Source organism: Pagrus pagrus (assembly GCF_965226575.1).
Source record: "Pagrus pagrus genome assembly, chromosome: 14".
NCBI lineage: Eukaryota > Metazoa > Chordata > Actinopteri > Spariformes > Sparidae > Pagrus > Pagrus pagrus.
In genome coordinates this window covers 3,575,216-3,586,921 of record NC_140198.1, presented here as the reverse complement: position 1 = coordinate 3,586,921, position 11,706 = coordinate 3,575,216, and the positions used below count along the sequence as shown (strand labels likewise).

The 11,706-nt window shown below is 41.1% G+C and overlaps 2 protein-coding genes across 3 annotated transcripts; one reads left to right on the top strand and one right to left on the bottom strand.

Moving 5' to 3' along the window:
• Window positions 1-5,427: 5,427 nt before the first annotated feature.
• On the top strand, window positions 5,428-9,824 carry LOC311269424 (G2/M phase-specific E3 ubiquitin-protein ligase-like). Of its 2 annotated transcripts, none has more exons than XM_084373564.1 (13): window positions 5,428-5,607; window positions 5,716-5,837; window positions 6,119-6,425; window positions 6,531-6,613; window positions 6,786-6,838; window positions 6,969-7,008; window positions 7,090-7,151; window positions 7,252-7,341; window positions 7,462-7,775; window positions 7,909-8,087; window positions 8,309-8,481; window positions 8,903-9,117; window positions 9,197-9,824. In XM_084373564.1, exons 1-13 carry the CDS (start codon window positions 5,439-5,441, stop codon window positions 9,430-9,432), a joined length of 2,043 nt encoding a protein of 680 aa, XP_084229690.1. In that variant the 5' UTR covers window positions 5,428-5,438; the 3' UTR covers window positions 9,433-9,824. The 2 variants fall into 2 exon arrangements, with proteins under 2 accessions (XP_084229690.1, XP_084229689.1); XM_084373563.1 differs by having other exon boundaries at window positions 5,713-5,837.
• LOC311269425 (uncharacterized protein) lies at window positions 9,822-11,487 on the bottom strand (the record flags this gene model as incomplete). Its single annotated transcript, XM_084373565.1, has 3 exons — window positions 10,429-11,487; window positions 10,118-10,336; window positions 9,822-10,032 (listed from the first exon to the last, which is right to left on the bottom strand). The coding sequence occupies exons 1-3, from the start codon at window positions 11,274-11,276 to the stop codon at window positions 9,822-9,824; spliced, it is 1,278 nt and encodes a 425-aa protein (XP_084229691.1). The 5' UTR covers window positions 11,277-11,487.
• Between the last annotated feature and the right edge of the window lie 219 nt (window positions 11,488-11,706).

The window sequence follows — 11,706 nt, the reverse complement described above, 5'->3', positions numbered from 1 at the left end:
AGAAATATAGTTATAGTGGCTTGTCACCAGATGGAGGATGTCCTGCATGACACACGTCAAACGAACCCATCTTGGAGGTTCCTGATAGCCCCGAACCAGGCTGCGCTACACATCATAGTGTGGGATGGAGCCGATGTCAGTCACTCAGGTTCATACATGTGTTACAATGTCAAAGTTATAAACTCAGGGAAGGCAGGAGATCTTCAGAAGGTGTTTTCCAACTCGACAGAAAACATCCAAACTCAAAATAAAGATGTGCATGGATGTGAAACGCTCCGGGCGACACAAACTTAAGCAGAGACGCGTCTGAACGAGAAAAAAAATGATTAAACTTATGGCAAAATATTTGCTTTTACCCTGACGTTATAGTCGAGTATGTAATTACTGGAAGCGTGTACTTTCTCTCTGCTGATATGTTGTTAAGATAACATCGATGAAGGATCCCCCTGGAGCAAATTTTCATACATGTGGATATAAACGGATCGGTCTACAGGACTCGGGGATAAATTCTGTGTCAGAAACACCGTGGCTGCGTCGGTTTGTCTTGTTTTTTTAGCTTTAGCTTTCTAAACTGTAGTCTTTTCTCTCGATTTCATCCTGCATTTTCCCTTCACATACATAAAGATGAAAACTGGTCATTAGTTGCCTTTTGATGGTTACACAATGAACATGGTTGTTGCTATGGATACTATTCACTGTATAGCCCCTTACTCGGATCCCCATGGAGCTCTCTGTGGTGTTTCTTTACGTTGCCTCTCTTGTAAGAATGATGTGATATAAGTGTTTATAATGGCTTTATATCTGGTTAGACACCTCTATGCCTCCTACAGCGAGCCAGGAGGCGATCGACATGGATGATGCACAGAAAGGTCGCAGTGTGTTTGCTCCTTCTTATTTTCTGGATGATATTCAAAGGAGAGAGTTGCTGTGAACTGCAATTTCTGTTCCACCCATTTTTATTTCATAGATTTATCTTGTGTTAGTCTGTCAAGGCATATTTTTTATTGAAAGTTGCAGTCCGTTTTTATGACCTACAACATCACAGATGGGTCCAGGCTTATTTTCCTGTCGCAGGCTGCAATTATAAAAAGTGGTCTGAAGCTCCAGGAGACTCAATCACCGTTTGGAGCAGAGTTCTTAAACATATTTCTGGTTTGTCACTCGTTCTAACATTGTGCTCTGCAGAAAAGCCTGCATCATTATTTTGGTAATACTTGTCCTGATCTACAAGGAACATTGAGTTTAAGGTCCGTCTGTCAGCTCGTCTTCAATTTTCTTCCAGGACACATTAATTCACATCCACTTTCCTTTAGTTTTGTCCATATTTGTGAAAGTTTTCAGGGAGCTCAAAGGTGGGGACGAAACAGAAACTATCAGAGATCATAGAGCATAGAAAGAAGTTGGAACAATGGTGAACGTCTGAAAGTACTGGGAAAGATGTTCAGATCAGTTTCTCCCATTGATAGTGAGAAGAGTGTCTCAGATTGTCTCAGTTTTCGTCTCTTTCTTTAAAGGTAGGCTGAATCCAAATTTCCGGTCTCTGGACTTGCAGACTGAGCCCTCACTGGCTTCAATCATACGTACCATGATATGTTCACTGTCATCACGTCAAGTCTGCGAGTGTCTGAGACTGCAAGCAATTATAAGCCACAGATCGACAGGCCTAGAGACTACAATAATAAAATGCATTTAGAGTTCCTCTATAGTCTATACGTCCAAATATTTCTGTATTATGATGCGGTTGAATATCCTTTCCAGCCCACACGATTCGACTAATGTTATAATAAAGTCATTGTTTTACACACTCATAATAAGTTCTGTGATGTCACGCCCGTTTTGCAATGAACTGTGAGTAATTTAATCAGTGATGTCCGGTGAAAGTCCACATTTGGATGCAGCCGTACATCATTACAACCTCACCGTGTTTGTTGTTTGTCAGCCACCACTGACTCTAAGTTGCCCTCTAGTGGTTCTGTTGCTTAACATCCATGCCGACGCAAAGGACCCATGAAAGTGTGTGGGTGGTTATAGTTACATTGTTTGAGTCCTACTTATCTATTTCCACAAAGGAAGGGGGTATAAATGAGACTTTATACAGTTCAATGAAAGACACACACTGTCAGGAGTTGCCAAATCAACTTTATTGCCCCTGAAAGACGACCAGTCTTGACTTTCCAAATCCTGTCCGAGGGTCAAGTGAAAGCTCAGCTGAAGTTCCTTCAGTAAAAACTGGGGACTGTCGCAGGACAGATGTCGACATCCGTCCAAGAATGTGTAATTCATTAACATTTTTGTCGTAGCTAGGGTACTGGCCTTTAAATGTTACGAGATTCAGGTTTTTAAAAATATTATTACCTTGGCCTTCAAGCTACAGATTTGCTGGCAATCAACGAGTACTTGGCCGAGCATCGACGTTTGAGAGCCAAGCAAAAGATTTGTTTGTCTGCGACAACAAAACATTATTCTTGTTTTATTGTTTCATTTTGCAATATAGCAAGGGCTGCACATTACGCCGGAAAGCATTACTTTAATTGGCCCATCATAGAGAGATGTATGAGTGGGCAGGCGTGTCTGTTGGTCTTTGGAAAGATATGTCCATTCCATTATGACAGAGTCACCAGATTGCAGGATTTAAGTGGCTGCTACTCTCCTGCTGATACGTAAAAAGGTTCATTTAACCGATGCTGAGCATTTGTTTCCTCATTTCCTCCTGTGCCTCATCTCTGATTGGTGGATCCACAATCGCCTGCCAGTATGAGCCTGTTCCAGCGTGGGTTTTTTATATAACTGAGAGTTTGCACTTTGAATTTAAAGCCAGTCCTGGGGCACGTCTGAGGCGTTTGCAGGAGGTTTTAAATGTATTTTACATGTTTTATACATTTTGCATGTCTCACACATGAACAAGGGCAGCACATGCTGTGGACCACACTTCAATGCATCCAGCTGGCCACCAGCATGTAAGCACAGATGAGTGTATGTCAGAATCCAAGATGACTTCGTAGTGCACTGTAAATTTGATTTGGGCAGTTGTGCCTCCATTCGACAGCAGCAGCAGAGACACGGGCAGAAAATATGTGGAGAGAGAAGAGTATGACATGCAAGAAAGGTCTCCCGGTATCGAATCGTGGAGGTTGTGCATTTACAGAAATCGGTTGTAGGCCACTTGTGTCTGGTAGCAGTAGGTTCCTAGATTTTTCCAGCCTCCTCTGTGTTCATTAGTAAATCTAATAGTCCTAAATCTTCTAAAGATAATCCAAAGTTCACAGGAGAAAAAAAATGACCTCTGTGAGTCACGAAACGCCCAAAGGGTCGATGATAAATTATGACTTTTCTGTTGCTTCTCCTGTCTTCCCTTTTTCATTGTATCAAGTCAGACGATGTGACCTTTTCAGGCCTCTAAAAAGTTTTCAGATGAAACAACCTGAGACAGGAACATCACTCTTTGGTTGAACCGCTCGCACCTCATCGATCTGTTATCTGTGAGAAAGGTGTCACGAGTCAACATCGCTTCTTATTTCAGGGGCACGAGCCAGATCGGTTGGAAACCAGAAGCTCATCGCACCAAATTTTCAACACACAAGCTGTGATTCGGAACATGATGCCAATTTGCATTTCACAAATCAAAACGAATGACATGAAGTCCATGCAGCCGATGCATGAAAGTGCAAAACCCATGTAGGACATGAAAATGTATCTTCAATTTGTGAAACCTGACGTCGGCATCGTTTGTAATTTGCATTTGTAAAACAGGCCCCGGTTGCTGTAAGCGATCCCATGATTCATTTTAAGGGGCTTGAATCCCCTTAAAAGAGCCAAAGACAGTCTGAGTGTGAGCTTCCTCTCCCTCAGCCGTTGACATTCGCACAGAAATATACTTTGACTCACTTATAAATATTCTATTTGAAATAAACAATGGATTAAATTCAGCCTGCAAAACAGATTTAGGTCCCCGGGAGAAGCACTCAATTCATTTTAACATTACAGCACGTCATTACGGACCCGCAGGGTGACCCTAATTTCACAGTCTTTCCCATTTGCAATTCAGAGACAAAACTGCGCGCCTTTACTCAGAGAAGATACAGACTGACCTTCATTACTCAGCAAAACCTAGTTAGAAACCACAAAATAACCTTCCCACTACAGTAAAAAAACCATCCGAGCTCAGCCGACAGAACTCGAGTCTTTTAAAACAGTACGAGGCTCGGCTCTGGACCGACTCGACGACTTTGAATTCACATTCAGACTCTGCGGGACCGCCGAGAGAAATCTACTACTTTTGAAAAAGGACAACGGGCCCAACCGAACGAGACAGAATGAAAGTCATTCCCTCGTGGGGTGTAACCTCTCTCCAAAATGTCGTGCATGCATCTTTCATGCCGTGTTACACCCAACAGTATGTGGCACAGATTAGGTCCACCGCTTCTATGCAAGGACTGCAGGTGGTGAATATGTATGAGTGTATGCCAGAGTGAGCATGTCTGTGTGCGTCTGCCAGAGTGAAGAATTAACTTCTAAAAAGGCAATTTCTGCCTCCTCGTTCTGACTTTCACGAGTATTTATGAAACCATTTCTGGAAGTTTTTATGAAAGAATTTGTGTTTTAAGCGTGTTAGATTTAACATGTTAGATTGAAGGTGGTGTTTTGCCTCTGATGCTGGTATTTAGGTGCCAACAACTTCTACTGTTTTTGATTAATTGTGCCAAATTTATACACTTTACACAGAACACACAGGTAGAAGAACCAGGTACTTTGGGCTGGAGCACAATATTTTCCTAACACCACAGCAGCATAACGTTGATGCTGATGAACGTTAATTTTAAATACAGCGCACTACTTCCCGAACATCGGCACTGGACAAAAATCATGAGGGGTTGGGATGAAATATGACAGACATGATCCGAAGAGTTAAACTTGAATGCGTCTTATGTTGCAGGAGCAGTTTGAGAAGTTTTTGTTGAAAAATCTTGTGGATCCACCGTGACACTTTTCAAAACTTGTTTGATAATTAAAGGGATTTGAAAGGGGGAAATGCTTCGATGCCGGTGTTTACACCTGCAAATATTAAAACTAGCAAGGAGGAATCAAAGTCAGAGGACGAAATAAAGAGTACGGTGGCCGGGAGGTGCAAACCAAAATTACAAATGTGAAACACTTTTACGAAGCGTGAGACAAATTTACATTTTGGAAAACATTTTTGCATATCATAAAACACATTTACATTTCAGAAAACAAATTTACATTTCAGAAAACAAATCTACATTTCAGAAAACAAATTTACAAACACCGAGACAAATTTACAAGCGCTGAAACACTTTTACAAGTCCCAAAACAAACCTACAAATAACATCAACCGGAAAGGGAATGTACCAACTCCGGGGTTGAACCGGAAGTGATAAAAATCGAGTTGTTGTTGTTGATGGAGTTCATGGTGACCCTAGATGGACAGCCAAGGAGTGATGTTTTGCCCGTTTTGTGGCAAACACATGAGCCGCTTAACGCGGTTTTGTTTTTCGTGTGGTCGGTCTTTAGACTTTTTAACTGGCGAAGACCAGGCGGAAGGACAAATCGCACAGGGGACATCTCAACAGCCGGACAATGCTAATCAAAGTAAGTGTAGCATAGCGCTCGCTTTCTGAAGTAACGTATGTGAATGAACGTGAATTACCCTATTGGTTAACTATCTATTTTGAAATGGAGCTTTGTTTATTTCAGCAGAAAAACCTTGTACATCATACAAGCAGTTCCTGGAGTACAGAAGCTCCAAGTCAAAAGAGCGTCAGTCTTTTAACTACGGGCCGAGAGGAAGACGTCCGGCTAAAGATCGAAAACACGTCCAGGTAGGTTGTACTGTAGCTTATCAATACTCGACTGTCTGACTCGAGATGAATCCGAAGTGGATCGGTGTCATGTTAGATGTATGGTACAGATTAAAGCATATAGCACTCAAAGCAGGAAAACAGCAGCTCTCGTACAAGACGAGATGCTTTGCTAAAGCAACTGTGCACAACAATGTAACGATTTGGAGTGTAACTTATAGTATGTATGGGAAACGCTGTATAATCTTTTATATTAGCTATGCTTAATACATAGAATTGATCTTGTCTTTGTCATTTTCTAGATAAACATTGGATTGATGGTGCCAAATGGAACTGATTTAAGACCTCTTAGAGGGAAAACGCTCCCATTATTTGTAGATCCAGAGGTAGCAGCACCTGATGTACTGAGACAAGCTGTCCAGAAAATGAGAACGTTTAACAAAGACATGCAAGAGGGACAATATGTCCTTTTGTATCCAGACTGCTCAGAGGTGGTCCATGTGCCTGGGTCAGAAAGGCCATTCAGATTGGCTGAATATAAGAAGGAACTAGGGAAGCCATACTCCAGGATCACCTTTTTCATTTGCCTAGAATCACATTTCAAAGGAGGTTAGTGGATGTCATGATTCAATATTTTTACACATTTTAAACTCCTAATGAAGGTTACACCTACAGTATCTACATTATCTTGAATGAATTTTTTTGTTTTTACAGCAGCAGATGATACCTCAGACTCTGATTCTGAAATTGTCATCGCATCAACGAGTGCAGCTGAATTCAATCGAGCTGACACTGTGGTACATCAATTATTTATTTATTTTTTCTAATACCAATTTATGTATGAATATATTTATTGATTTATCTATGACAAAACTGACAGCCTTTCACCACTGATAAAACTGTATATGGTAAGGAAACAGTTATGGAAGCAATTACAAATTGTTGATACATTTATGTGTTTCCTCACAGGTTTTTGAACCACAAAACCAAAGTACTCCCAAACACAAACCTGAAGATGAAAGGTGTGTACATTTTGGCATCTTGCCTTTGTCAGGGCGTCAAACAGATTTTAGGAGAGGTCCTTCTTAGATGACTATTGTAGGCCTAAAGGACAGTATTAAATAATGTAATATCATTTTTATCATGTTTCAGAGATGCACCAGGACATTCAGCAACAATTCAGCCTGGACAGGTAATAGGGCAGACTGTGGCAGCCCAACATTTCTTACTTTCAGTGTTGTTGTTTTTTCAGACATTTTAATTTGTTTTTCAGATAGTGATATCTGATGCTGAGGATTCACCTGAAACAAATCCAGCCAAGACCTCTTGCTACAGGTAAGTAAAAAATCATAGTGAATCACAAAATTTCAATTTAATTCATTGGGAAGAAATGTGTGTTTGTAAGATGTTTTAAGAAATTGTAATTTCCCAACAGTAAATACACAGACCTGTATGCACCTGGTGTTGAGGAAGACGACGGGGAGCTGGTTGCAATCAATGTGGAGACTTTCCAACACACGGCAGTGTAAAGTGACCTTCTGACCGTGGCATTCCATTTTTTTATTGTGCAATATTGATGGTATTGAAGTGATTGTTCTGCGTGCAATGTAAAATTCATTGATTAGATCACTTTCTGTCATTACAGGGAGGAGATGAACATTACACTAACTGACATTGTGGCAAACCTCTCGCTTCCTATTGATCACAAAAGAGTCAGCCGGTTCAACATCTCAAGGGCTAATGTTTGGGATGGAGCCGTCAGGGGTTTCAGGCGTGCAACATATTCTGAAACCTGTGACATGCTGGTCAGATTTACTGACGATGCTGGTGTTTTTGAGGAGGGGATTGACACAGGTGGTCCAAGACGAGAATTTTTAACTCTGCTCATGAAACACCTGAAAGACCGGCCCATTTTCGATGGACCAGAAGGACATCGGTTCTTGGTCTACAATGCAAACGGTATGCTTGGGTTATATGTGTACTATACTAATGGTTGGCTCATGAAAATTAGACATGTATGTCACATGGCATATGCTTTTTTCCTCAATATCTTGAACTATTTTTTAATTTTGCAATATAAATTCATTCACAGCTGTTAGGGATGATGAATACTTCCTGGCAGGAAAGATGATCGCAGTGTCAGTTGTACATGGAGGTCCAGGGCCCCATTTCCTGTCAGAAGATCTTGTACATTATCTTGCCGGCCAACCTTCATTCAAATCAACAGTTAATTTAATAACTGATGAAGAAATAGGGAAAGCTTTGAGAGAGGTGAGAATAGCATAAAGCTACAGTGTGGTAGGACAGAGTTTTACATAGTTCCTGCATTGTTTCAAGACAAATTTTACTTCCTGTATCACATACATAGAATTGGCTTCATTTAAACGTTTTTGGTAGGGTAGGGTTACACCATGCTATGTATGTCACTGAATAAAAATACGCAAGGATATACAGAACATACAATTATTTACTTTTTTTTAAATGTCTTTCAGATTGAGAATGCTGCTTCAGTGGATACTCTGCAAGATTGTATCCTGAGACACAGCACAATGTTACAGACAGCAGGCTGTCTGAGACACGTGGTTGCAGTGGAAGAAAAGACAGAAATCGTGGCAGACTACGTCCGATGGTACATTATTGACCGCAACTCATCTGTAATTGACAGGTAAGATCGTATTTTTAATGATGTTATTTTCTTCTTTATGTATTCATGAAACTTTTGTTTGAAATTCTTCATGCCATGTATATCTATTATCAGTTAGTCACTGTGACTAAATTTGCGCCATAGTGTTACAACTGATAGCCTATGTGATGTCTGTCTCTCCATTCCCTGCCTTGTGCCAATCTACAAGTACTCATGCCACCCTGCCCTCTGTGTCATTCCTTTGTGTGACTGCATTTAATTCATGCAGTTTGTAACACTTGCCTTGCCCTGTGCAAATCAAAAGAATGTTGTTGTTTTTTAAGTAACACACAACCAACCCCAAATGTACATTTGTTTAGGTGGATTTTAATTGTTGGGAAGAGAACCTCTGATGCAGTTGGCACTGCACAGCAGTGAAACAGTGTTTGTGTTCAATTTGTAGATTCAAAGATGGTCTTTCAGCCCTTCAGTTTCTCAGTGCACTACAGCAACACCCTTCTTTGCTGACCCACATCCTGTGCCACTCTGAAAAGCGACTCACTGGCTTTGAACTTGAGAGACTCTTCAAGCCTGACCTCAGCCCTTCAGGAAGTAACAGGAGACTAAAAGAAAGTCAAACCTTGGCCTACTGGGCAGACTACCTCCTCGATTGTGAAGGTTTGTATGTTTTTTTGTAATTTATTGGAAAACCACATCACCATGATATATCTAAAAAAAAAAAACTATTTCTTTGCAGAAGGCGAGGCTGCTGTTTCTGTGGAGGATGTTTTGATGTTTGCAACTGGGCTGACATCACTTCCCCCTTCTGGGTTGGAACCATCGCCACAAATAGAGTTCCTGGATGACTCTCCATTCCCAATGGCAAATACGTGTTCAAACTTGTTGAAATTACCACTCCTAGATTCATACAGTCTGTTTAAGTCACAAATGGACTTTGGAATCCAAAATAGTCCAGGATTTGGCTGTTTATAAGCCATATGACTGGATTAACCCTAGAGCTCGCACTCTAACATTGTTGTTTGTTCTTTGTTGCTGTTGTTACAGCTACAGTCTATAAGTCTCAGTCTTTTTTAAAAGAGGTTTTTATAATGTTATGCTCCAGTATGTGAGCATGTTTTTTTTTTTAGGGTTAGGGTTAGCTTTTTGACAATTGTTTTTAATCCATGGTTCTCAAACTGTGGTCTGTCTGAATCACTGTTTTGGATTTAGAATGAAAAAAGTCATTCATTTTGTTCTCTATAATACAGAAATGTAATAAATACTCATTACTTTACCAGTGAAATAATGAAGCTGTGGGTGACAAATTCAGACACTTTGTGTACGTGCTCCATCCTAACCCTAACAATAAACCTCTCTTCAATTCATAGCTGTGTAATTTCTTTTAGTTTCAGATACAGTTCAGTTGCAGACTGCCAGTACTCTGGTTGCTGTAAATGATTGTGCTCCATAGCTAAGTCCAAGTACTCCTGCATGTTTGCATCCCCACATGGAGCTCTTGTCAGGCGAGCCTCAGGAAAGGCATCGAGCGCAGCGGCCTGTTCAATTTGAAATCCACAGTCTCTGGAGCCAAACCTATGTTAAACAGAAGACATAATTACATTTACTTTAAGATAAAAGAAAAAAAAATACAAACATCAATTTGCCACCAAAGTATTACCTGTGTGGTAAGTAGTAGAGCTCATTGGGCACTCCTCCTGGACATGACGCTGTTCTGGAGGGGCGAATCCTGTGACTGTTCCACAGTCTCACACACTCATCCAAGTCCTTCTGAATAACATCACCAAAGCAGTATCTCAGTAGACACTGATGCTCGTGGCTCCCGTTGAAGTATCCAGCATCCCTGAGGTCTGCAAATAGCTCCATCCAGAACTGACACCTATTGAAATTGATACAATAATAATGTTAAGCATATGTTTGAATGAAATCAAAGGTTACACATAATTAAATTATTTAATTAAAGCCACATACCTCCCCTTTCTGAATACGGACCACCACGACTCAATCCTCTGGTTGGTTGTGGATGAGCCATACATGTGGCTGGACGCTCCACAGTAATAGTCATTGTGGTGGTGGCGTAGGGTGCACTGAATTGCGGCCATGGTCCCGTTCTCCGTGCCGCAATCAGTCCTCAGTCTCATGGGAATAACGCCGAGGTCTCGCACACATGACAGAAAATAGTGAGCGATCACGCTTGGGTCATTATTTGTTGGTCCACATGTAAGCCACAGTACTTTTCTTGAAAATCCATCGATACAGCCTGAAAGAGCCAAACCATATGGCTTAAGTTTATCATATCCATCCGCGTGCCACATATAGTTCGGTCCCATGGAGTGGTAGGTTCTTCTTATAAACCTTCTGCGTGCTCTCCTCTCACACCCTCGAGGATTGAGCTCCCGGAGCAAATTCATAACATGATCTCTCTTCACTCGCAGATTGTACTTTTGTCTGAGTACTTGCCACATCATGCGGTAGCCAAACAGCTGTCCAGGTCCACGAAGTTCCAGTCGGATGGCCCTAATTATGGCGTTTGTAGAAGAGTAATCCTTTCTGCGAAAAAACCCGGCTCCATTCAGTTTGCTTTTCAGAGATCTCAAGCTGATGTGAACACCGTGTAAACTTGACATCATGTCCACAATTACAGCGTACGAGTGTCCCTGATTAAAATATGTTATGCACTGCTGCAGCATATCTGGTCCGTCGATCTGGTCCATGCCCCTTAAAAAGTCTAAAGACCGACCACATGAAGAACAAAACCGCGTTAAACGGCTCATATGTTGTCCACAAAACGGGCAAAACCTCACTCGGTGGCTGTCCATCTAGGGTCACCATGAACTCCATCAACAACAACAACTCGACTTTGCCGCTGCCGGGTTATCACTTCCGGTTCAACCCCGGAGTTGGTACATTCCCTTTCCGGTTGATGTTACTTGTAAATTTGTTTTGGGACTTGTAAAAGTGTTTTGTATAATGTAAATTTGTTTTCTGTAATGTAAATTTGTTTTCTGAAATGTAAATGTGTTTTCTGAAATGTAAATGTGTTTTCTGAAATGTAAATGTGTTTTCTGAAATGTAAAAATGTTTTCCAAAATGTAAATTTGTCTCACGCTTCGTAAAAGTGTTTCACATTTTGTAATTTTGGTTTGCACCTCCCGGCCACCGTAAAAGAGGGAACAAGTTTCCTATGTTGTGGAAGGAGATGGTTGAACAGTCCTGAACTAGTGTCTCTACTGAGTGACACCTGATCCT